Source organism: Phyllobates terribilis, unplaced genomic scaffold, assembly GCF_046119375.1.
Source record: "Phyllobates terribilis strain yellow unplaced genomic scaffold, ASM4611937v1 Scaffold_8__6_contigs__length_399053987, whole genome shotgun sequence".
NCBI classification, from domain to species: Eukaryota; Metazoa; Chordata; class Amphibia; order Anura; family Dendrobatidae; genus Phyllobates; species Phyllobates terribilis.
In genome coordinates, this window is record NW_027362768.1 from 134173206 (window position 1) to 134196420 (window position 23215).

At 43.2% G+C, this 23215-nt stretch overlaps 1 protein-coding gene across 6 annotated transcripts in view; it reads left to right on the forward strand.

The window, feature by feature from the left end:
• The window catches only part of SMG7 (SMG7 nonsense mediated mRNA decay factor), a 58412-nt gene extending 37075 nt beyond the window's left edge, over positions 1-21337 (forward strand). The window contains exons 13-23 of one of the 6 annotated variants that reach the window (XM_073643323.1): positions 1393-1494; positions 1761-2193; positions 2267-2390; positions 2528-2913; positions 3610-4014; positions 7308-7457; positions 10932-11012; positions 11116-11275; positions 13117-13287; positions 13380-13531; positions 19748-21337. In XM_073643323.1, coding sequence (XP_073499424.1) covers positions 1393-1494; positions 1761-2193; positions 2267-2390; positions 2528-2913; positions 3610-4014; positions 7308-7457; positions 10932-11012; positions 11116-11275; positions 13117-13287; positions 13380-13531; positions 19748-19861 — 2278 coding nt within the window. In that variant the 3' untranslated portion in view covers positions 19862-21337. Of the gene's footprint in view, positions 1-1374; positions 1495-1760; positions 2194-2266; positions 2391-2527; positions 2914-3609; positions 4015-7307; positions 7458-10931; positions 11013-11115; positions 11276-13116; positions 13288-13379; positions 13532-19747 lie in introns of all 6 variants that reach the window. The other 5 variants (XM_073643321.1, XM_073643322.1, XM_073643325.1 and 2 more) reach the window with 5 other exon arrangements.
• Positions 21338-23215: the final 1878 nt, after the last annotated feature.

The window sequence follows — 23215 nt, forward strand, 5'->3', positions numbered from 1 at the left end:
TATACTTTTGGTTTACAAAAAAAGGTATTGTATACATCTGCTATTGACTTGCGTAAAAAAAAATAATATAAATATAGGTGCATCTCACTAAATTAGAATATCATCAAAAAGTTAATTTATTTCAGTTCTTCAATACAAAAAGTAAAACTCATATATTATATAGTCATTACAAACGAAGTGATCTATTTCAAGTGTTTATTTCTGTTAATGTTGATGATTATGGCTTACAGCCAATGAAAACACAAAAGTCATTATCTCAGTAAATTAAAATAATCAACAAAAAACACCTTCAAATTCTTCCTAAGCATTTAAAAAGGTCTCTTAGTCTGTTTCAGTAGGCTCCACAATCATGGGGAAGTCTGCTGACTTGACAGATGTCCAGAAGGCAGTCATTGACACACTCCACAAAGTCCCAGAGTTCAAATTTTTATTTGGAAATCAAGGTCCCAGAGTCTGGAGGAAGAGTGGAGAGGCCACAATCCAAGCTGCTTGAGGTCTAGTGTGAAGTTTCCACAATCAGTGATGGTTTGGGCAGCCATGTCATCTGCTGGTGTAGGTCCACTGTGTTTTATCAAGACCAAACTCAGCGCAGCCGTCTACCAGGAAATTTTAGAGCACTTCATGCTTCCCTCTGCCGACAAGCTTTTTGGAGATGGAAATTTCATTCTCCAGCAGGACATGGCACCTGTTCACACTGCCAAAAGTACCAATACCTGGTTTATAAACAACAGTATCACTGTGCTTGATTGGCCAGCAAACTCGCCTGACCTTAACCCCATAGAGAATCTATTATAGAGAATCTGTGGGGTATTGTCAAGAGGAAGATGAGAGACACCAGACCCAACAATGCAGACGAGCTGAAGGCTGCTATCAAACCAACCTGGGCTTCCATAACCCCTCAGCAGTGCCACAGGCTGATCGCCTCCATGCCACGCCACATTGATGCAGTAATTGATGCAAAAGGAGCCCGACCAAGTATTGAGGGCATTTACTGAACATACATTTCAGTAGGCCAACATTTCAGATTTTAAAAACATTTTTCAAGCTGTTATAAAGTATTCTAATTTACTGAGATAATGACTTTTGTGTTTTCATTGGCTGTAATCCATAATCATCAACATTAATAGAAATAAACACTTGAAATAGATCACTCTGTTTGTAATGACTCTATATAATGAGTTTTACTTTTTGTATTGGAGAACTGAAATAAATTAACTTTTTGATGATATTCTAATTTAGTGAGATACACCTGTATATTATAGGTTGTTTACACAGCATTGCTCAGGTCAGGTGCTGTATCTGATCACCAGTTTCTGAGATTTTGTCACCGTTAAAAGACGCTAAAGATCTCAGAGTCTTAATTCCTAATTTCAGAAACCTTGACTTCTCTAGAGGCCACGAAGCCATTATTGGAGACCGGGAGACACAGCACCGCAGACTGCGACCCATTCGCCTCGTCTCCCTGGGGAAGTGGATATCTGAAAACCAGCCTAGGTATGTGTTTTTGTTTTTTTTTATCCTAAATTATATTTATTTATTGCAATGTAGCCAGAAATACCATGATAATTGAAGTATAATAATTTTGTATACATTTGCACGTGAGGTTGGAAGATGAAGAGCGGTCCCAGAGGGGATGGATGATGGAAACGATTCAGTCCACTACCTTTTATTTCTATGGCGAGTGGCCATAAATTACTGGCTGATTAGAGATTTATTATACTAATCTCATTTATTTTTTACTATTTTTAATATGTTGCCAGGCTGATGCAGTACCTCTCTGTGCAAGGTGAGGTTTCCTTCTCCACTGATATTCCTGAAGTCATGATTGAGGATGCAGACGATATTGAAGACTTTTCCTCGCCTCAAGAGGCAAGACAAGCAGACACTCAGAAAAGTGAGGGAAGCCCTGGGTTGAAATCTGTACTTTCCACTGGGCGCAGTCCCAACGGTGAATCCTCAGAAAAGCCTGTGGTTACTTTCAAAGAGAACATTAAACCCCAGGAGGTAAACCGGGAGGTGCCGGCTCGGAGTTACTCAAGAACAGCCAATGCTTGTAAAGAGCAGAGAGACTTTAATAAGATGATTAATTCTGCTGCTAACAAGAAGGATATTAACGGCAAACGAAAGAATGAACCCAAGAAGATCGGCACCGACAAGGTGCAAGAACCGACCAAGCAGAGCATCGCCGTGCAGGTATGTATTAGTACAATTCCACAGTGTATTTTTCAGATGAGATCTTTACGACTTTTTCTGTCCCCTATTGAAGGTGAAAACGCCAGTGTCGGAGTCAAGAAAAACGCCAGTGACCCCAACATCGAGTCCAAGCAACAACACCCAGTTCATACCTATCCACCATCCTGGAGCCTTCCCACCTTTGCCTAGCCGACCAGGTATTTTTTTTTTTTATATATATATATATATATATATATATATATATATATATATATATATATATATATTAAAAAAGGTTATTAATGGCTGTTGCAGTAATTTTAAAGAATTATGACACTGTGCTTCTCCTCCGCAGGATTTCCCCCTCCGACCTACGTCATCCCACCTGTGGCATTCTCAATGAGCTCTGGATTTACCTTTCCTCCTGGAGTCAATGTCCCAGGATCTTTTCTGCAAGCTTCATCTCATTCTGCTGCTGGGAATCAGGGGCCTCAAGGGAAACAGTCCCACATTCCTTACAGTCAGCAGCGGCCGTCTGGCCCAGGGACACCTAGCCAAGGAGCTCTTGGTAACCAGCTGCCTGGCCAGTCACAGCCGCAGGCTCCGTCCAGTTCTCCGACTCAACCAAGCACACCGACATCGGCCCAGCTGCAAATGCAAGTAATGGCGCAGCAGCAGTCGCCCACGAAACCTATACAGTCACTTGGAAAGAACCCTCAACATCACCCTTCTCTTCAGCAGGTATCATTCTTATGGATTATTATTTTATGCTTGAAAACCTTTCTTACCGATCCCTACATACTTTCACCAGAACATGATTTTTACTTTTCTACATCTGAAAGGGAACAGTAAGAATCATTTTATCATATTGGGCTTGATTCAGCAAAGATGTTTCTTCAGAATTCTAGAGTAAAAAAGTTTCATTTTTGCAAACATTTTGCAACTTTTAACATTTTCACACCAGTTTTGCTGGGTTACTACGGGGGCTTGACATCACATCTATCTAATTTATTAAGAACTGTGGCGTTCCAGAAATCGTACCCCTGACTGGAGTAAGATTTGTGGCCAGGCGCACATGCAAGCACGCCACTTGTCCGATCCTCCTCTTTTATTAGGAGGCTGCGGAAAACTGCAGCACAGATCCATTCACTTAAATGAAGCTTTGCTGCAGTTCCCCTGCACAGTGGGTGACAAGGAAAGACTCCCAAACAGGCTGCAGCCCCTTCATTCTCAAGATCGGTGGGAGTCGCAGCGATCGGACCTTCACCAATCATAAAGTTATGGCTCATTCTAACGATCTGTCATTACTTTGAGATGGAAATATCCTTTTAACCACTTTTACACATCCGCTCATTCTTTTGTGATTTCCATGGTCTTAGAAAATGTCATAAGTGTAATTAAGTTCCACGTTTTGTGGCCGCTGTCTTGTTTCCGCAGTACCAGCAGACCGCGGATGTATCTAAGCAGTTGTGGAACTCTCCTCAAGTCCCGAACTCTCTTGGAAAGCTGTTGCCTCCTATGAAGCCAAACTATTTCATGGATGGTCGCCTACCCACTGAGCCTCTGAGCATGCTGGAGCAGTGCCTACAGCATCCGGGCATGCAGCAGCAACAACAGCAGCAACCTCTGGAGAAGAAGATGAAGTCTTTCCCAATGGACGCCTACAACCAGAACACTTCTGAGATGAAGATGTCCGACTTCTACTGGGGGGAACAAGCATCCTACAACCTAAATGACAACCGACCGCTATTGGCACAGCAGTCAATTAATAACCAAAGGGGCAAGCGCCAACCGACCGGCTATCGTACAGGGCAGGATTCATTGACGAGGTTGCCATTTGAGGTAGGATTTCCTTTACAAGGTGATGTGCGTTTTCTCCCAGACGGCTCACTAATCTCCTCGCTTCAATTTTGTGCAGATTTTCCAATTTTGAGTGTGCGGCTTTCCTACATTACTCATTCTTTCCCCTCTTTTTCCATGACACATGTAACGGAGATTGCAGAAAACGTTTAGCCCTGTAATACTAGTAAATAGGACCAAGGCACTTAGTAATCGCTCCTTGTAAAATAAAAAAAAAAAAGAAATAACAATAATTCTTTCCTCCCTTTTTACCAAGAGCCATATTTTTTATTTTTCGGTCGACATGATCACTTGATGGCTCGTCTTGAGCAGGACAAGTTATAGTTTTGAAGTTCACATTACTATATAATATGTCGAAAAATGGGAGAAAAATTTCCAGCTGGTTAGAAAAAAAACAAACGAAATTCCACCATTTGTTTTTGGGTTTCCTTTTTATGACATTCATCGTGTGATAAAAATGACCTGACAACATGAGTCTTCTGGTCAAGTTTTTTATATTTTTTTTATTTCACTAGTTAAAAATTTCTAAATATTGTTAAAAAATAAAGGTGCTCGCTTTTTTTCCTATTTTCTTTGGTATCAATTTGGAGTATGTACTTTTTTTTATTATTGCACTTTGGTTAAGGAGCTCTTACCTCCCCGCCCCCCAAAAAGACAATTCTGTTACATTTTTTAATTTTTATGTGGGTTAATTATTTTAATTCTCAAGGAATGTGTTTTTTTATTGACATGCCGATACCAAATCGTGTTCTGTTTTTTTCCTGTTTTCAGAGTTGGAAAAGGTGGTGTTTTTTTTTCTTTTGTGTACTTTACTTTTTTAGGCCTTTTTAGTTACTTGTAATATATAATGTGATGTTTTGGTAGTAAAAACAGCGATCTCTTGCAGTTTTTCAATTAAAATGATTTGATTAAAAAAAAAAGAGATCTCATGACCATCATCAACATCCTGTCATGACTATCCTATGGCTGGTTTTCATGGGTGTACCAGGAACCATGAAAGGCCCCCAGCTGGCCTGGTAATGCATTGTCACCCCGCAATCACATTGCTGGGGGGCGCTGATAGGACTCGCTGTGTATGCCCGCATCCTGCATATGTAGTACATGTACAGTACAGACCAAAAGTTTGGACACACCTTCTCATTTAAAGATATTTCTGTATTTTCATGACTATGAAAATTGTACATTCACACTGAAGGCATCAAAACTATGAATTAACATGTGGAATTATATACTTAACAAAAAAGTGTGAAACAACTAAAAATATATCTTATATTCTAGGCTCTTCAAAGTAGCCAACTTTTGCTTTGATGACTGCTTTGCACACTCTTGGCATTCTCTTGATGAGCTTCAAGAGGTAGTCACCGGAAATGGTTTTCACTTCACAGGTGTACCCTGTCAGGTTTAATAAGTGGGATTTCTTGCCTTATAAATGGGGTTGGGACCATCAGTTGTGTTGTGCAGAAGTCTGGTGGATACACAGCTGATAGTCCTACTGAATAGACTGTTAGCTGCTTTTTTCTTGCCATAATACAAATTCTAAGTAAAGAAAAACGAGTGGCCATCATTACTTTAAGAAATGAAGGTCGGTCAGTCCGAAAAATTGGGGAAACTTTGAAAGTGTCCCCAAGTGCAGTTGCAAAAACCATCAAGCGCTACAAAGAAACTGGCTCACATGAGGACCGCCCCAGGAAAGGAAGACCAAGAGTCACCTCTGCTTCTGAGGATAAGTTTATCCGAGTCACCAACCTCCGAAATCGCAGGTTAACAGCAGCTCAGATTAGAGACCACACAATGCCACACAGAGTTCTAGCAGCAGACACATCTCTACAACAACTGTTAAGAGGAGTCTTTGTGCAGCAGGCCTTCATGGTAAAATAGCTGCTAGGAAACCACTGCTAAGGACAGGCAACAAGCAGAAGAGACTTGTTTGGGCTAAAGAACACAAGGAATGGACATTAGACCAGTGGAAATCTGTGCTTTGGTCTGATGAGTCCAAATTTGAGATCTTTGGTTCCAACCACCGTGTCTTTGTGTGACGCAGAAAAGGTGAACGGATGGACTCTACATGCCTGGTTCCCACCGTGAAGCATGGAGGAGGAGGTGTGATGGTGTGGGGGGGCTTTGCTGGTGACACTGTTGGGGATTTATTCAAAATTGAAGGCATACTGAACCAGCATGGCTACCACAGCATCTTGCAGCGGCATGCTATTCCATCCGGTTTGCGTTTAGTTGGACCATCATTTATTTTTCAACAGGACAATGACACCAAACACACCTCCAGGCTGTGTAAGGGCTATTTGACCAAGAAGGAGAGTGATGGGGTGCTACGCCAGATGACCTGGCCTCCACAGTCACCAGACCTGAACCCAATCGAGATGGTTTGGGGTGAGCTGGACCGCAGAGTGAAGGCAAAAGGGCCAACAAGTGCTAAGCATCTCTGGGAACTCCTTCAAGATTGTTGGAAGACCATTTCCGGTGACTACCTCTTGAAGCTCATCAAGAGAATGCCAAGAGTGTGCAAAGCAGTCATCAAAGCAAAAGGTGGCTACTTTGAAGAACCTAGAATATAAGACATATTTTCAGTTGTTTCACACTTTTTTGTTAAGTATATAATTCCACATGTGATAATTCATAGTTTTGATGCCTTCAGTGTGAATGTACAATTTTCATAGTCATGAAAATACAGAAAAATCTTTAAATGAGAAGGTGTGTCCAAACTTTTGGTCTGTACCGTACGTTAGAATGTGGTAAAGGGTTAAATGTGAGAAATTAGCTGCACAGGAAAAAAGCAAGGGACGTAAACTCTACCATGTATTATTGCTCTAATATATGTAAAAATAATATGCAACTTTGCAATGGGTCTGGATTACATTATCTCCTACCATTTTGCTTATATAGTTCTGATGAGCTGTGTCTCCATGGTAACAGACTACAAATAAACCTGTAGTCAGACTTCCTTTCATCTCTCTTTTTATTTAAGAAACTGATGTTTTGGGGTCTGTTTGTTTTTTTACAAGGCCTGTTGCAAAGTCGCCTCCTTTATTTTCAATGGGACACATTGTGTTACAAAGGCGGACGTCCAGCTTCTAACGTTCTAAGCGGAATTGACCGTGCTGCGATTTTAGTGCAACCCCCGGCATGCGGAATCTGGCATTGTACTTTTTGTATTCTATTCTATATACTAACCTCTTCTCTCGTACTGTCTCCATTTTTATTTCTCTGCTTTCTCTTTCCTCCTCTTCCTCCCTTGTTTGTTTCTGCCTGTCTCTTACTAGGAACCCAAGCGTTCCCCTCTCCTTCCCCCGGACCTGTTAAAGAGTCTGGCTGCTCTAGAGGAGGAGGAAGAGCTGGCTTTCTCCCCTCCTCCCGATCTATACCCAGCTCTGCTCGGCCCTCTGGCCACGCTCCCCGGACGAAGCCTCTTTGTATGTATTCTGTGCGCTGCGCTTCTCCCAGCTTCTGCTCTCTTACAGACTTGGTATCTTAATGCTACAGTTTTGATCCCATTCTTGCTTCTTTATACTAATACTCTTTGCTCTGATGTGTATGTAATTGGATTTTATAGTATCCTTGTATTTGCAATGCTGATCCTGTAAATCAAATGACGTGTAGAGCAATACTATAGGATACTGCACCGCCAGATACTTCCAGTGTGCAGTGTTGGGAGGGATACCGGCTGCCTTAATTCATAACTAGAAGGCAGAGCTAAACCGAGATGGGCTACTGGAACACGCTTCAGGGATTTTCAGACTGGAGAAAAGGTTCTGCATGACTATGGACTTTAAAAGGTTAATAGAAGTTACCACCTATCCAGAAGATGGATGACAACTTGCCGATCGGTGGGGATCTGACCTTGCGATCCCGAGATCTGGGCTTCAAGAAGCCCCGCTTGAATGTAGCAGTGGCCTGACATACACACCACTGCTCCAGTTTCTACGGGACTGCCGGAAAAAACAAACTCTGTACCCTATCTCCTCCAGTCCCTTAGAGAATGAATGGCGCGGCGGTGCACATATCTGGCCACTACTCCATTCCCTTTCTCTAGATCGATGGAGGTCCCAGCAGTTGGACCACCACTGATCAGAAAGCTGTTGCCTATGCTATGGATTCATGGTAACTTCTAAAGATGGGAATTTTCTTTTAAAGGGGTTATCTGTTGTAGGAAACTCCTTTTTTTTTTTTTTAATTGGAGGAGTCCTCAGAAAAGTAGCGGACACTGAGCGGTTCCACCACTGGTTCTCTTAGCAATCATCTACTGAGGAACCTTGTTCAACAAGTGATCAATTTTCCGCCACCGCAAGGGAACTGAAGGATTACAAAGGCTCCCATTGAAATCCATGAATTATCAGTCAAATTCATGGAAATGCTGGGTCTGTCAGAGAGTCCCTGTAATCCTGATCACTCCCTTTTTTAATATATTTTTAAAGCATTTACGGTAATATGCACTGCTCAAAAAAATAAAGGGAACCCTTAAACAACATAATATAACTCCCAGTGAATCAAACTTCTGTGAAATCAAACTTGGGAAGCAACACTGACATGCTGTTGTGCAAATGGAATAGACAATAGATGGAAATTTTTGGCAATTATCAAGACACCCTCAATAAAGGAGTGGTTCTGCAGGTGGGGACCATAGACCACATCTCAGTACCAATGCTTTCTGGCTGATGTTTTGGTCACTTTTGAATGTTGGTTGTGCTTTCACACTCGTGGAAGCATGAGATGGACTCTACAACCCACAGAAGTTGCTCAGGTAGTGCAGCTCATCCAGGATGGCACATCAATGCGAGCTGTGGCAAGAAGGTTTGCTGTGTCTGTCAGCGTAGTGTCCAGAAGCTGGAGGCGCTACCAGGAGACAGGCCAGTACACCAGGAGACGTGGAGGGGGCCGTAGAAGGGCAACAACCCAGCAGCAGGACCGCTACCTCCGCCTTTGTGCAAGGAGGAACAGGCAGAGCACTACCAGAGCCCTGCAAAATGACCTCCAGCAGGCCACAAATGTGCATGTGTCTGCACAAACGGTTAGAAACCGATTCCATGAGGGTGGTATGAGGGCCTGAAGTCCACAGATGGGGGTTGTGCTCACAGCCCAACACCGTGCAGGATGCTTGGCATTTGCCACAGAACACCAGGATTGGCAAAGTCGCCAGTGGCGCCCTGTGCTCTTCACAGATGAAAGCAGGTTCACACTGAGCACATGTGACAGACGTGACAGTCTGGAGACGCCATGCAGAGTGATCTGCTGCCTGCAACATCCTTCAGCATGACCGGTTTGGCAGTGGGTCAATAATGGTGTGGGTGGCATTTCTTTGGAGGGCTGCACAGCCCTCCATGTGCTCGCCAGAGGTAGCTTGACTGCCATTAGGTACCGAGATGAGATCCTGAGACCCCTTGTGAGACTATATGCTGGTGCGGTTGGCCCTGGGTTCCTCCTAATGCAGGACAATGCCAGACCTCATGTGGCTGGAGTGTGTCAGCAGTTCCTGCAAGATGAAGGCATTGAAGCTATGGACTGGCCCGCCCGTTCCCCAGACCTGAATCCGATTGAGCACATCAGGGACATCATGTCTCGCTCCATCCACCAACGTCACGTTGCACCACAGACTGTCCAGGAGTTGGCGGATGCTTTAGTCCAGGTCTGGGAGGAGATCCCACAGGAGACCATCCGCAACCTCATCAGGAGCATGCCCAGGCGTTGTAGGGAGGTCATACAGGCATGTGGAGGCCACACACAATACTGAGCCTCATTCTGGCTTGTTTTAAGGACATTACATCAAAGTTGGATCAGCCTGTAGTGTGTTTTTCCACTTTAATTTTGGGGGTGACTCCAAATCCAGGCCTCCATTAGTTAATAAATGTGATTTCCATTGATGATTTTTGTGTGATTTTGTTGTCAGCATAAATCCACTTTGTACAGAACAAAGTATTCAATGAGAATATTTCATTCATTCAGATCTAGGATGTGTTATTTGAGTGCTCCCTTAATTTTTTGGAGCAGTGTATTTACGGGTTGTGAGGAAACCACTCATTCTCAGAAAAGTAAAGTAATTTAAAATTATGGAAGTAGAAGCCGTAAGTCTTTGTGCGAGAAGATACAAACCATGTTTTTAACTAAACATGCTAGTATAAAGGGAATGTGTGGGTGTGCGCTCTCGTCTTATGACATTGGACATGGAGAACCTGGGTAGTAAATGTTGTTCACAGGTCTTGTTAATATGGATGGGGCAGGAGAGTATGCCTGAACAATTTAATTATATAGACCAATCTGGATGTAGTTGAGTGAGTTTACAGTTAGAGGACCTGTCACTTGCCATAAATATGTATTATTTTTTGCCTGGTGCAAATGCCACTGTTCTCCTGAATCTGGAGATGTTTGTTTTTTGTTCTTATGCCTTTGTGTTCCAGAGATATGGCCCTTTCTTCCCATGGCACACTAAGTGGGTGGAGTCCTCATCTCTTCTCCGTGGGCAGCTTTTGGGCGGGTTCCTCATCTTTTCTCTGTGGGCATCTTGTAGGCGGGATCCTCATCTCTTCTCCGTGGGCATCTTGTGGGCGGGATCCTCATCTCTTCTCTGTGGGCATCTTGTGGGCGTGGTCCTCAGCTCTTCTCTGTGGGCATCTTCATGAAGACCACACCCCGTTTACTAAAAAGGCTAAATTTACATACAGGGAACAAATGTCCATATGTCGAATGCAGAGGCGCATGAACTAAAAATAAACATCTCCATATTCAGGAGAACAGCTACATTTACACCAGGTAAAAAGATTCCATATTTATGGAAAGTGACAGGTCTCCCTTTAAGTGCCCGTACCCTGCCTCCAAAGGTTCATGTTGGTTGCAGATTGCACCTTGAAATGGGAGATTGGTCTTGGAGTAAATTGTCTCTCTTTCTTTTGGAGAAGTCTCTACTGGAAAAGCCATCTGAGCTGATATCCCAGCCCCCCTCTTTCCTCTCACTCACTGGATTTTCACTGAGCCAGGTAAGGGAGGGTATGGAGAGTGGCTTACGTAGAGGAGACAGGGCTCGCGTTTTTACGTTTGTTCACTTTCTGTTCTCTAAAGCTTTTGTTCTGTTCTTTACAGGAGAGGTTCCCAAGTAACAGCGTCTTTAATGATGTGTACAGCAAGTCGTCGTGCAGCGGCACAAAGAATGAAGTGTGCCCCCCCATCGGACAGCAGGAGACCTCTCTGTATTCTCTGTTTGAGGGTAAACCTTGGTCTCCATCTCTTCCAGCAAGCTCAGGTAAGGAGAAATATTAGGATGAGGCACATTGGAACATTTTAAAGGGATTTTCAAGTTTTGGCATATACTTGCTGATTGTTGGGATCATCACTGACTATGAGAGCAAAGGGCTAAGGACCCTTCTGAACTTTCTCTGTTTGGCATCACTTTTTTTTTTTTTTTTTTTTGCAAAGCTCCTGTATGGGAGTGACCGAGAAATCCCTATGGCCTATAGCACATTTGTTCTCTTGGTCAGGATTGATTCTTGTGGACAGACTCGCCCCCCCGCAATCAGTAATGGGCAGCACATTTTTAGAAAAATGCCTTTAGCTGCTGTAATAGAACAGTCCCTTTTTTAGTTTTTGAGACTGTATCTACAGCCCCTTATTATCAGTCCTTAGATGGGATATATCAGTACGTGATCAAGAGGCAGAAGATGACACTTCATAGGAAAAAAAAAGCTGTTGATCATCATCTCACTGTACAATCGTGGGCATCACAATATATATGTATGGCAGAGATTAAAAGGTTCTCCTTGTCAACACATAGTTACTTTGTAATACACTCACCAAGTCCTGTATGAGAACTGCATATAGCTGTAAGTATCCATATAGTATGGCTTATGCCAAAACTGTTCCCTTGAGTATCAAAGGAAATGTGCCATTGGAGAATAGTTGTTTTTTGTCTTTTTTTTTTTACATATCAGTGGTTCAGTGTGGACAACAGCTAGACATTACAGTTTTATTTAGAAAAAAATTAATTCCATTTTTCTTCAGGTGGAAACCATTAATATGATTGTGTGGCCCTTTAAAAGATAAGTCAGCTGATCTCTTTATGACCACCAAAGCATTGCTCCAGCAGCACAAAATCACATCTTGAAGTTGTCTGGAAATGCATTGGGGAGTGACGGTGCACTTCCAGCTTCTCAGACTCGCGCTGTTATCCCTACCTAGCAGCACACTCTGCTGGCCGACTGAAGAGTCAGTAGCCGTGTACCAGAGCAAACAACCTGTCAATCAGCCAGAGGAGGGTGCTGCTCGGTGGGAAATGCAACGTGAGGCTGAGAAGCCAGAAGTGCACCGTCACTCCCCAACGCACTTACAACTTCAGAATGTGATTTCATGCTGCTGGAGCAGTGCTTTGGGGTTATAAAGGAATTGACTGGATTATCTTTTACAGGGCTAAACAGTCATATAAATGGTTTTGGAGGGGCAAATGTTTGACAGGATTCCTTTAAGTCTTGATGGTGCACATCTTAACTAGTGTTGAGCGAGTATGTTCTGGTCCGAGTATGCTCGGGCCGAGCTCCGAGTATTTACAGCTGCTCGGTGATATGGTTGAATCGCTCCCGTGTGCATGATTTGCGACTGTTTGACAGTTTTACTACATGTGAGGAATGTCTATTTCTTACACATTCCTCACATGTAATAAAACTGTCAAACAGTTGCAGTTGCAAATCATGCACACAGGAGCGATTCAACCATATCACCGAGCAGCTGTAAATACTCGGAGCTCGGCCCGAGCATACTCGGCGAAAGGGTTAATAGAACATACTCGCTCAACACTAATCTTAACCCGTTAATTAAATGTATTTATTACACTCACTTATATAGCACTAATGTATTCTGCAGCACTTTACTGACATTATTTTTCCTCTCGGGGCTCAGTATGTCTTCGCTTGGTAATCCTTTGGGTACTCTGATTACCACCCAATCTGGGAGAACGTACAAACTCCATACAGATGTTCTCCTTGGTGGGAAATAAGCCAAGTACCCAAATGCTACAAAGTTACGGTGCTAACCACTGAGCTGCTCACAAAGTTACTGAAAGTTCATCAGTTTTACATTTACTTTGTCTTTTAGATCATTCTACACCAGCGAGTCAGTCGCCTCATTCATCAAACCCGAGCAGCTTACCAAGCTCTCCTCCCACCCACAACCACACGGCTCAGCCTTTCTCCAACTTTGGGCCCATAGGAACCCCAGACAACCGTGACCGGCGAGGTGCTGACCGATGGAAGACTGACAAGCCAGGTATTCTTACTACTTCTTCTTTTCTACTTTTTATTTTAATTGTGCATTAGTTATTTAATTTAACATTGTTTTTCATGTTTCTTCCTGAAAAGCAATGGGCGGCTTTGGTCTGGACTACCTGTCCGTGACCTCGACACCCGAGAACAGCTGGCGCCAGATAAATAATTCCAGCAGTGTGAACGCTTGGGCAGCTCAAGGCAACGCGAGAGAGGACTCTTCTGCTGCCCTGATGGAGAGCCTGAAGGTTGGTGTCCACGTCGGATATTCTTCTTCCAAATTCATTTTTAGCCATATGAAAGTAATAGAACAGAGTTTGAAGGGTTATCCCCATCTCCAAGATCCTATCCCAATATATAGTAGGTGTAATAATAATAATATTAGCAAATACTTCAATTAGAAATGTAGTATAGTTCTTCTGATTCGCTATGCCACTTACCACATGTGCAGGTCATTGCAGTAATTTAGGTATCCATGGTTACAACCACTAAGCTACTCCAATGCACTGCACATATGGGGTAAGTGACGTAGCTTATCAGAATAAGGCTATGTGCCCACGATGCGGAAATGAAGCAGAAAATTTCTGCATCTCCCTGGCAGAAAAAACGCATGCGGATTGTACATGCGTTTTTCCTGCGAAATACATGCGGATTCATATGCGTTTCCGCATGCGGATTGACAAGCGCTTTCCAAGCGATTTTAGCATCACTTGGAAAGTGCTTGACAACTTGGTCACACTCTATAAATCCATGCAACCAGCATGGATTTATATAGTGTGACCCGAGAGAATGGTTAAAAATAAAAAAATAAACCTATACTTACCCTCTGATGGCCCGGCGTGTGTTGCTGCGCTCCTTCCTGGCTGCCAGCTGATCGCGGGACACTGCACTGAAAGACCTGCCGTCACATGACTGTGACGTCACCGCAGGTCCTTCAGTCCTGCCCGCAAGCACAGGGAAGGAGACCGGGGGCCGTCGGAAGGTGAATAGAATCTTTATATTTTATTTTATTCTTGTTTTTACAGTTTCTATGGTACCTGGGTGTGGAGGAGAGTCTTCTCTTCTCCATACTCAGGTACAATCCGCACATTAGAACGCGCCAATTTCGCAAGTACAGATGCAGTCTTGCGGAATTGGCGCGTTCTAATGCAAGTCATGGTGGCGAAAATGCCGCGCTTCCGCAAAATAATTGGTAGTGCTGCGTTTTTTTCCGCAATGATAATCCGCAGCATAAATTTCCGCAGCATGTGCAAAGCACATGCGGATTATCATTGGGGGACATGGCAGAACTTCTACCATGCGTTTTTAATGCGTTTCCACAGCTGCAAAAACGCTGCTTAAACGCATTAAAAACGCATCGTGGGCACACAGCCTTACTGTACTACATTTCTAATTAGATATATTCGCTAATATTATTACACCTATTACATATTGGGATAGGATCTTGGAGATGGGAATACTCCTTTGCTCAAAAGCCTCTTTGTTACCTGTACAGCTTTATTTGCTCTTGTTCACCTTCTTGCAAAATTATATTACATAGATTAATTTACAAGGATCCTGAAAATACGTCATAGATTTAAGGAGCTGTGATAGCAGTGGGGCTCTTCTTAATTCGCTTCTCTTTAGAAAGAGTCTGGGGGTCAACTTTGCAATAATAAATCACTGCAGTGCTTCAGCAATAGAAGAGACTCTTAAAGGTCGTCACACATGAACCTGTGCACTTCAGCATTATTACCACTAGAGGGCACAGTACGACTACAAATCTGCACATGGGCATGGCGGACTCCACTGTGTCTAATATATATAATCGTCTTATCCCGTCTGTCTGTCTGTCCTTCTGTCCAGGAAATCCCGTGTCGCTGATCGGTCCGGCCGGACCAAATCAGCGAAGCTGGATTTCAGAAAAAGATGGCGGCCGTTAGCGGCTCATATGCCGCTCGGAGGTCAGCGGCGATGCGGCGCCGCTGACCTCCATGTGGCTACCGTCGGGAGATCAGCGGCTAGGGCCGCTGATCTCCCGACGGCAAGTGTGAAGGGAGGACCGGGGAGCAGCGCCGCCGGTCGGGATACTTCTGCTGCGAGCAGCCGGTCATCTCCCGGCTGCTCGCAGTGGAAGTACCCGCACAGACAGCGCCGCTCCCCGGTCCTCACTAATACGATTCGCTGATTGGTCACGGCCGGCAGCCGCGACCAATCAGCGATATTGGCGCCAAATTTAAACACCACTCTGCTGATTGCGCCTGGTTGGCCGCATACATATTCTATAATACCTGATGTGTTAGAATCGGGCCACCATCTAGTAAGCTGCTCTGATAGGATGATGGGGTACAGATGTTTTTTCCTTGGAGAAGCTCCATGCTTCTCTTAACCATGAAGAGTACATTTCTTACAGATATAGGAATTTATCATTGTCTCTAATATCACCATCAAATCCTGGAAATATTACCTATAGCATACCACTATGCAGCTATCGAAGACCACAGCTTTTACAATGACCCAGTGCACGCCGTATTTTTCTGTATGAACTTTGCCAGTTTAGGAATTACGGAAAGGGGAAACGAGCGATAAATCACAAATCATCAAACCACTTCTTGGCTATTTTGCAAATCAAAAATCATGCACATTTGTCATTATGTGAAATATGATGTTCTGCCTTTCTGTAGGTTTGCATTATGCTCTTTGTGAGGATTGCAAGCAATAATATGCATGTGTTTAAAATGGCTAAAGTTTTGAAAAACTTCTACACCCTAGCTACAGTTTGTTTAAAGCCCAAGACGTACTAATACATATCTGCGCCCTGGGCTTGCGGTGGCAAGGGGGATCACAATACTCTCCTCCTCTTCCTGCCTCCTGCGCTGTCTGCCGCTGCTTCCCGGATGTTGCCATGACGACCCGATGTCATGACAGGCGCTGACAGCCTGCATAGCACAGGGATGGTGCTCCATCCCTATGATATGCAGGCGATCAGAATAAAAAAAGTGAAAGTCCCATAGTGGGACAAAGTATAAAAGTAAAAAAATGTCATAAAGGGAAAAAAATATATATATATTGTAAAAATATTTTAAAAAATAAAAATAAAAAAAATAATCCACCAAAAATAAAAATATAATGTACCCATCAATAAATATTATTATGACAAAAAAACAAAACAATAAAAGTACACATATTTGGTATCGCCGCGTCCGGAACAACCTGACCTATAAAATTGTCCCACTAGTTAATCCCTTCAGTGAACACGGTAAAATATAAAAATAAAAAACGAAGCCAAAAACAATGCGTTATCATACCGCCAAACAAAAAATGGAATAACACGCGATCAAAAAGACAAATATAAATAAAAATGGTACCGCTGAAAACGTCATCTCGTCCCGCAAAAAACAAGCCGCCATACAGCTCCATCAGCCGAAAATAAAAAAGTTATAGCTCTCAGAATAAAGCGATATAAAAAATAATTTTTTTGCAATAAAATAGCTTTTATGTAAAAGCGCCAAAACATAGAAAAACTATATAAGGCTGTGTGCCCACGATACTTTTTTTTTTAAGCGTTTCTGCAGCGGCAGTGGGGTTGGGCTAGGGTTGGGGTATGGCAACTAGTGTTGAGCGCAAGTGCTCGCTACTTGAGTTTGCATCGGGTACTTGGGTATGCACTGAGTATCGCGGGTGCTCGACTTTCTGCCCTATATGCTTCGCGGCCAAAAAAAACTTGCAGGGATTGCCTGCCATGCACGAGCGATCCCCGCATGTTTTTTTTTTTTTTTTTGGTGTCTAATAACTGTGAAACATGCGGGCGGGGAATCGAGCATGTCACTTGAGCACCCATGATACATGGTGCATACCGGAGTACCCGATGCAAACTCAAGTAGCGAGCACTTGCACTCAAGACTGACAACTTATTCAATATGATGACCTAATGTTATCAAATTCTGTGTCGTACCTCTGGGTTCAAAATGTTCACTATACCCCTTGATAAAATCCTTGGAGTGTAGTTTCCAAAATGGGCTCACTTGTGGGGGTTTCCACTATTTAGGCTCATCAGGGGCTCTCCAAATGCGACATGGCGTCCGCTCTCGATTCCAGACAATTTTGCGTCACAAAGTGCTCCTTCCCTTCTGAACTCTGCCGAGCGCCCAAACACTGTATTTTCCCCACATATGGGTGGGGGTATTGGCGTACTCAGGAGAAATTGCACAAAAGTTTTTGGAGTCCATTTTTTCCTCTTACACTTGTGAAAATAAAAAAATTGGGGCTAAACCATCATTTTTGTGGAAAAAGTTTGATTTTTTTCTATTTTCACGGCTCCATGTTATAAACTTCTGTAAAGGACTTGGGGGTTCAGGGTGCTCACCACACATCTAGATAAGTTCCCTGAGGGGTCTAGTTTCCAAAATGGTGTCACTTGTGGGGGGTTTCCACTGTTTAGGGACACCAGGGGTTCTCCAAACGCAACATGGCGTCCACTAGTTATTCAAGCAAATTTTACAATCAAAAAGTCAAATGGCGCTCCTTCCCTTCCGAACCCTGCTGTGCGCCCAAACAGTGGTTTTCCCCCACATATGGGGTATCTGCTTACTCAGGAGCAATTGCACAACAAGTTGCGTGGTGCAATTTCTCCTGTTACCCTTATGAAAATGCAAAATTGGGGGCTGAAAAACATTTTTGTGGGAAAAATGTGAAAATTTTATTTTTACGGCTCAATGTTATAAACTTCTGTGAAGCACCTGGGGCTTCAATGTGCTCATCACACATCTAGATAAGTTCCCTGAGGGGTCTAGTTTCCAAAATGGGGTCACTTGTGGGGGATTTCCACTGTTTAGGCACATCAGGGGCTTGCCAAATGCAACATGGCGCCCGCTAATTATTCAAGCAAATTTTGCATTCAAAAAGTCAAATGGCGCTCCTTCTCTTCCGAGCTCTGCCGTGCGCCCAAACAGTGTTTTTTCCCCACATATGGGGTATCTTCGTGCCCGGGGGAAATTGCACAACAAATTTTGGGGTCCATTTTTTCCTGTTACCCCTGCGAAAATAAAAAAAAATTGTGTCTAAAGTAACATCTTTTGAAAAAAGTTAATGTTAATTTTTTTTCTTACACATTCCAAAAATTCCTGTGAAACACCTGAAGGGTTAATGAAGTTCTTGAATGTGGTTTTGAGCACCTTGAGGGGTGCAGTTTTTAGAGTGGTGTCACTTTTGGTATTTTCTGTCATAAAGGCCCCTCAAAGTGACTTCAAATGTGATGTGAACCCTAAAAAAAAAAAAAAAAAAAATGGTTTTGTAAATTTTGTTGGAAAAATGAGAAATCGCTGGTCAACTTTTAACCCTTATAGCGCACTAATAAAAAAAAAAAAAAATTTTGGTTCCAAAATTGTGCTGATGTAAAGTAGACATGTGGGAAATGTTATTTATTAACTCTTGTGTGTGACATATATCTCTGATGTAAGGGCATAAAAATTCAAATTTTGAAAATTGCTAAATTTTCTAAACTTTTGCCAAATTTCCGTTTTTTTTCACAAATAAACGCAAGTGATATCGAAGAAATCATGAAGTACAATATGTCACAAAAAAACAATTCTCACAATCAGGGGGATCTGTTGAAGCGTTCCAGAGTAATTACCTCATAAAGTGACAGTGGTCAGAATTGTAAAAATTGGCCCGGTCATTAACGTGCAAACCACCTTGGGTTGTAAAGGGGTTAAAGAAAAACAAATCCAAAAAAAACATTCTTTACTCGCCCTCCTGAGATTCAGTTCTTATTGTCTGCAGCACTGTAGACAATAACTTGAGTTCAGCAGTTCTGCCCTAGTTAATGGCTCAAGCCTCTGAGCTCACAGATTGACGTCAGCGCAGCTGGACCCGGGGAGGGTGAATAAAGCTCTATGTTTTTAAGTAATCTGCAACAGAGGTCGAGAGGTTTTCTGAAACTGAAAAAGCCCTTTGAGGCTATGTGCACACGGTTTCTTTTAGATGCCAGCACAGCTGCCGAGTTTTCCCATGCAGAGCCACAACTGTCTGTTTTCCAGTGGTTTTTGTGCCAGCGCTGCCTCCAGTGTCTATTACTTTTGCACTGCGAAGTATAGAGAGCAGGCGGCTTCTGAGAAGAAGCTGCCCGAAGGATGAGCATGTCACTTGAACAGTTTCGAGAGCTCTTAGTCAGGCGATTTCCACCTGAAAAAGAAACTTTGTGCACATAGCCTAAGTGAGCAAAATGGAAATCCCACTTCCTATATCCTTCCAGTTCACTATGGCCATGATCTTACGGGGCTTTATATACCCAAGGCATGAAGAGAGGGGCATAAGTCAATGGACGGCTTCCATATGGTATCTGCAGGAATCCACAGATGTTCTGACGTTTTCCTCCTTGTAGGTGCCGTTTAACGTGGGATATTTAAAGGACATATCCACTTTAGGGTGACTTTTTCTGAATACTAATAGGTACATGAAATAATTGTGCATTTTTCTTCTTTTAGTCGATTTGGTCGACCACAATGATGCACCCTGGCCCATCAGCCCTGGAACAGCTCCTGATGCAGCAGAAGGAGAAGCAGCAGAGAGGACAGGGATCATTCAATCCTCCGCACTGAGAGAGACGGGGAGAAGAACCCATACATGGCACGATTGGTCAGCAGGACAGGATATGTCCTGAGCCCTGAGGAGGGCAGCCCTCTCTCCCCCCCTCACCGATCTGGGGGGGAGCACATGTGGGGGAGCGTCCAGCGTATCCCACCAAATCTGAAACCCCCGCCCGCAGGCGACACAGTTACCTGACGGACACAGCAGGAAGATCCCATCCAGAGGGAGCCTGGGACTTCTTGAGTATGGGGGGTAAAAGGGGTAATGTGCGCCCCCATCTTTCTCGTTATTTGTGCATGCCTCTCACAGCACCCCCTGAACCTCTGCCTAACACGGATAGGAAATATCCCCCAGCAGTGCAAGGCAGGTGGGGGGCAATAAGAACTCTCCCCTCAGTTGTAATGAGTTTTATGGTTCTATTTCTAGATAACAACCGAATGTCAGGAACTCTCTCCATTAGTGGAGACGGAGGAACTGGTCCCCTCTCGCCCACCGGCTTGTGCTGGCTGAGGGAGGTGTGATTGAATGGCTGAGCTTTTTTTTTTTTTGTCTTTTCCCCTTTAAGGGGTAATGGGTGAGGGGTTGTGTGTCTGTGTCAGTTATGGATGCTTGCTTGTGCCCATTGAGTGTCTTTAACCTACTTTGGTGTCTGTCCTTCCCTGCCTGCTTAGTTGTCGTGTGTTTGTGTGTGCGCTCAATGTCTCCCAAAAGCTGAGTATTGCAGGATGGATGGTGGCAAATTTATGATGGGGCAGAGTATGGACTACAGAGAGCCTGGCTATAGGAGATCCCCATGGTTCTAGCTAGATGACAGCTGATTTCTTTTCTCCTCGCCCCCTTTGATTAACCTGCCTCATTGAGAAGTCCCTTCAATCTGGCAGAAGGGCAACCGAAGTGTAGGATCAAGTTGCAATACAAAGTGCTAGTGCAAGTGCTGGAGCTGATAGCACAAGGCAAGAACGGGAACAGTTCTGTCCTCCACGCTGCTCCAGCAACACAGCGAGCATTGCGCACAAGCAGTGAGCGAGCTGGGATGTCTGTGATACGGTGAGCAAGATGAACACGTGATCAAGTGGAAATATGATGAAATGAGCATGACTGCCTCACGTGTCCAGGAATGAGAAATGGTTCTTCTACGTAGAGTCGTCATAGAGGCCCCCCTTCCGTGTGTTTTTTGTGTATGTCATGGGCACCATCTGGTGTCCCGGCACGTTTAGCACCTCATGCATTGACCATACACCTAACACACATTTTGGGGGCAGATGTTTGGTGTAGAACGAAGGATTTTATTGGAAGAAGCCAGTTCTCTTTGAGGATGAAATATATATATTAAAAAAAAAACAAAGTAGCAGGGTGCCACTTAGGCTATCCTTTTTTAGCAGGATCTGGAGTATGGAGACCCCTATTCACTCCCACCCTTTCCTTGTGTTCTTGTGTGAGCACCATCTGCTCAGATCTGCTTTACCATTAATAAACTCATCTTCTCTACAGCCATCCGCGTCTTTGTCTTTGTGGCTTTGCTGCAGAATATGGTTGACATTGTGATATACTGGTGATAGAAGTGTCTCACCCTGGAGTCGGGGAGATCCGTTCTGAGTTTCGATGGATTTAAAACAAACAAAAAAATAAATATATATATAATATATATTCCATCCTTGTATTCAAGACAAGAGTAAGGGCTCCTTCACACGTCTGATTTTTCCATGTAGGAGAAAAATGGACCCATTATTCTCATCAGAATTTGATCAGTGTGGTTCGACTGTCATCTGTTTTTCTCGTACATGGATAAATTTAAAAAAAGGAAAAAAGTAAGTCTCTCCACGTTCTCCATTCTGACAGTCTGTGAAAAGCGGGCCACACTCTGATGTCACCCTAGTACGGTCTGATATTTTCACAAACCCATAGGCTTTGCCAATTTTGATCTGACCCTCAAATCAAAATCGAACATGTCTCTGTGATTTTCCGCTGACCCCTTGGTTCGTGAAAAGATCACATATATGTGAATGGTCCCATAGACTCACAGGTGAGTACATAGGATGCGTGTATGAGCCCTTAGCATGGGAAAAATATTTTAATTGTAAATTAATGTATAAAAAGATATGTAAAGGGAGTCTGTCTCCCCCAAGATGAGATTTACACTACTTTTACAGTCCTATAGGGAACTTGCCCTCTATAAAACGAATACCTGCAGTATGAATTTTTCTTCTTTAGATGGACAGAAATAAACTTGGTCTCCTCGGTGCACTGTTCCCTTCATCTGTTAACGTACCGCGTACATCTCAGCTTGATTGACAGCTCTTGCTTGCTCAATGTGGGCGCGCTCTCATCTCTCTCTCCTGACACTCTATGTACACACGTGGTCAAAATTGTTGGTACCCCTCGTTTAATGAAAGAAAATCCCACAATGGTCACAGAAATAACTTTAATCTGACAAAAGTAATAATAAATTAAAAATCTATGAAAATGAACAAATGAAAATCAGACATTGCTTTTCAGCCCTGCTTCCACAGAATAAAAAAAAAAAATAAATAAATAAAAATTTAAACTCACGAAATAGGCCTGGACAGAAATGATGGTACCCCTGAAAATAGTGTGACTAAAAGGATATGTTAAATCAAGTTGTGTCTACAATCTTGTAATCAGTCAGTGGGCCTGTATATAGGGCTACATATACTCACTGTGCTGTTTGGTGACATGGTGTGTACCACACTTAACATGGACCAGAGGAAGCAAAGGAAAGAGTTGTCTCAGGAATTAGAAAGAAAATCATAGACAAGCATGTTAAAGGTAAAGGTTATAAGACCATCTGCAAGCAGCTTGATGTTCCTGTGATACAGTTGCACATATTCAGAAATTTAAGATCCATGGGACTATAGCCAACCTCTCTGGACGTGGCTGCCGGAGGAAAATTGATGACAAATCAAAGAGACTTATAATACGAATGGTAACAAAAGAGCCCAGGATAACTTATAAAGAGATTAAAGGTGAACTTCAAGCTCAAGGAACATCAGTGTCAGATCGCACCATCCGTTTTTGTTTGATCCAAAGTGGACTTCATAGGAGACGACCAAGGAGAACACCATTGTTGAAAAAAAAATCATAAAGCCAGACTGGAATTTGCCAAACTACATGTTGACAACCCACAAAGCTTCTGGGAGAATGTCCTATGGACAGATGAGATAAAAATGGAAGTTTTCGCAAGGCACATCAGCTCTATGTTCGCAGACGGAAAAATGAAGCATATGAAGAAAAGAACACTGTCCCTACTGTGAAACATGGAGGAGGCACTGTTATGTTCTGGGGCTGCTTTGCATCTGGCACAGGGTGTCTTGAATCTGTGCAGGGTACAATGAAATCTCAAGACT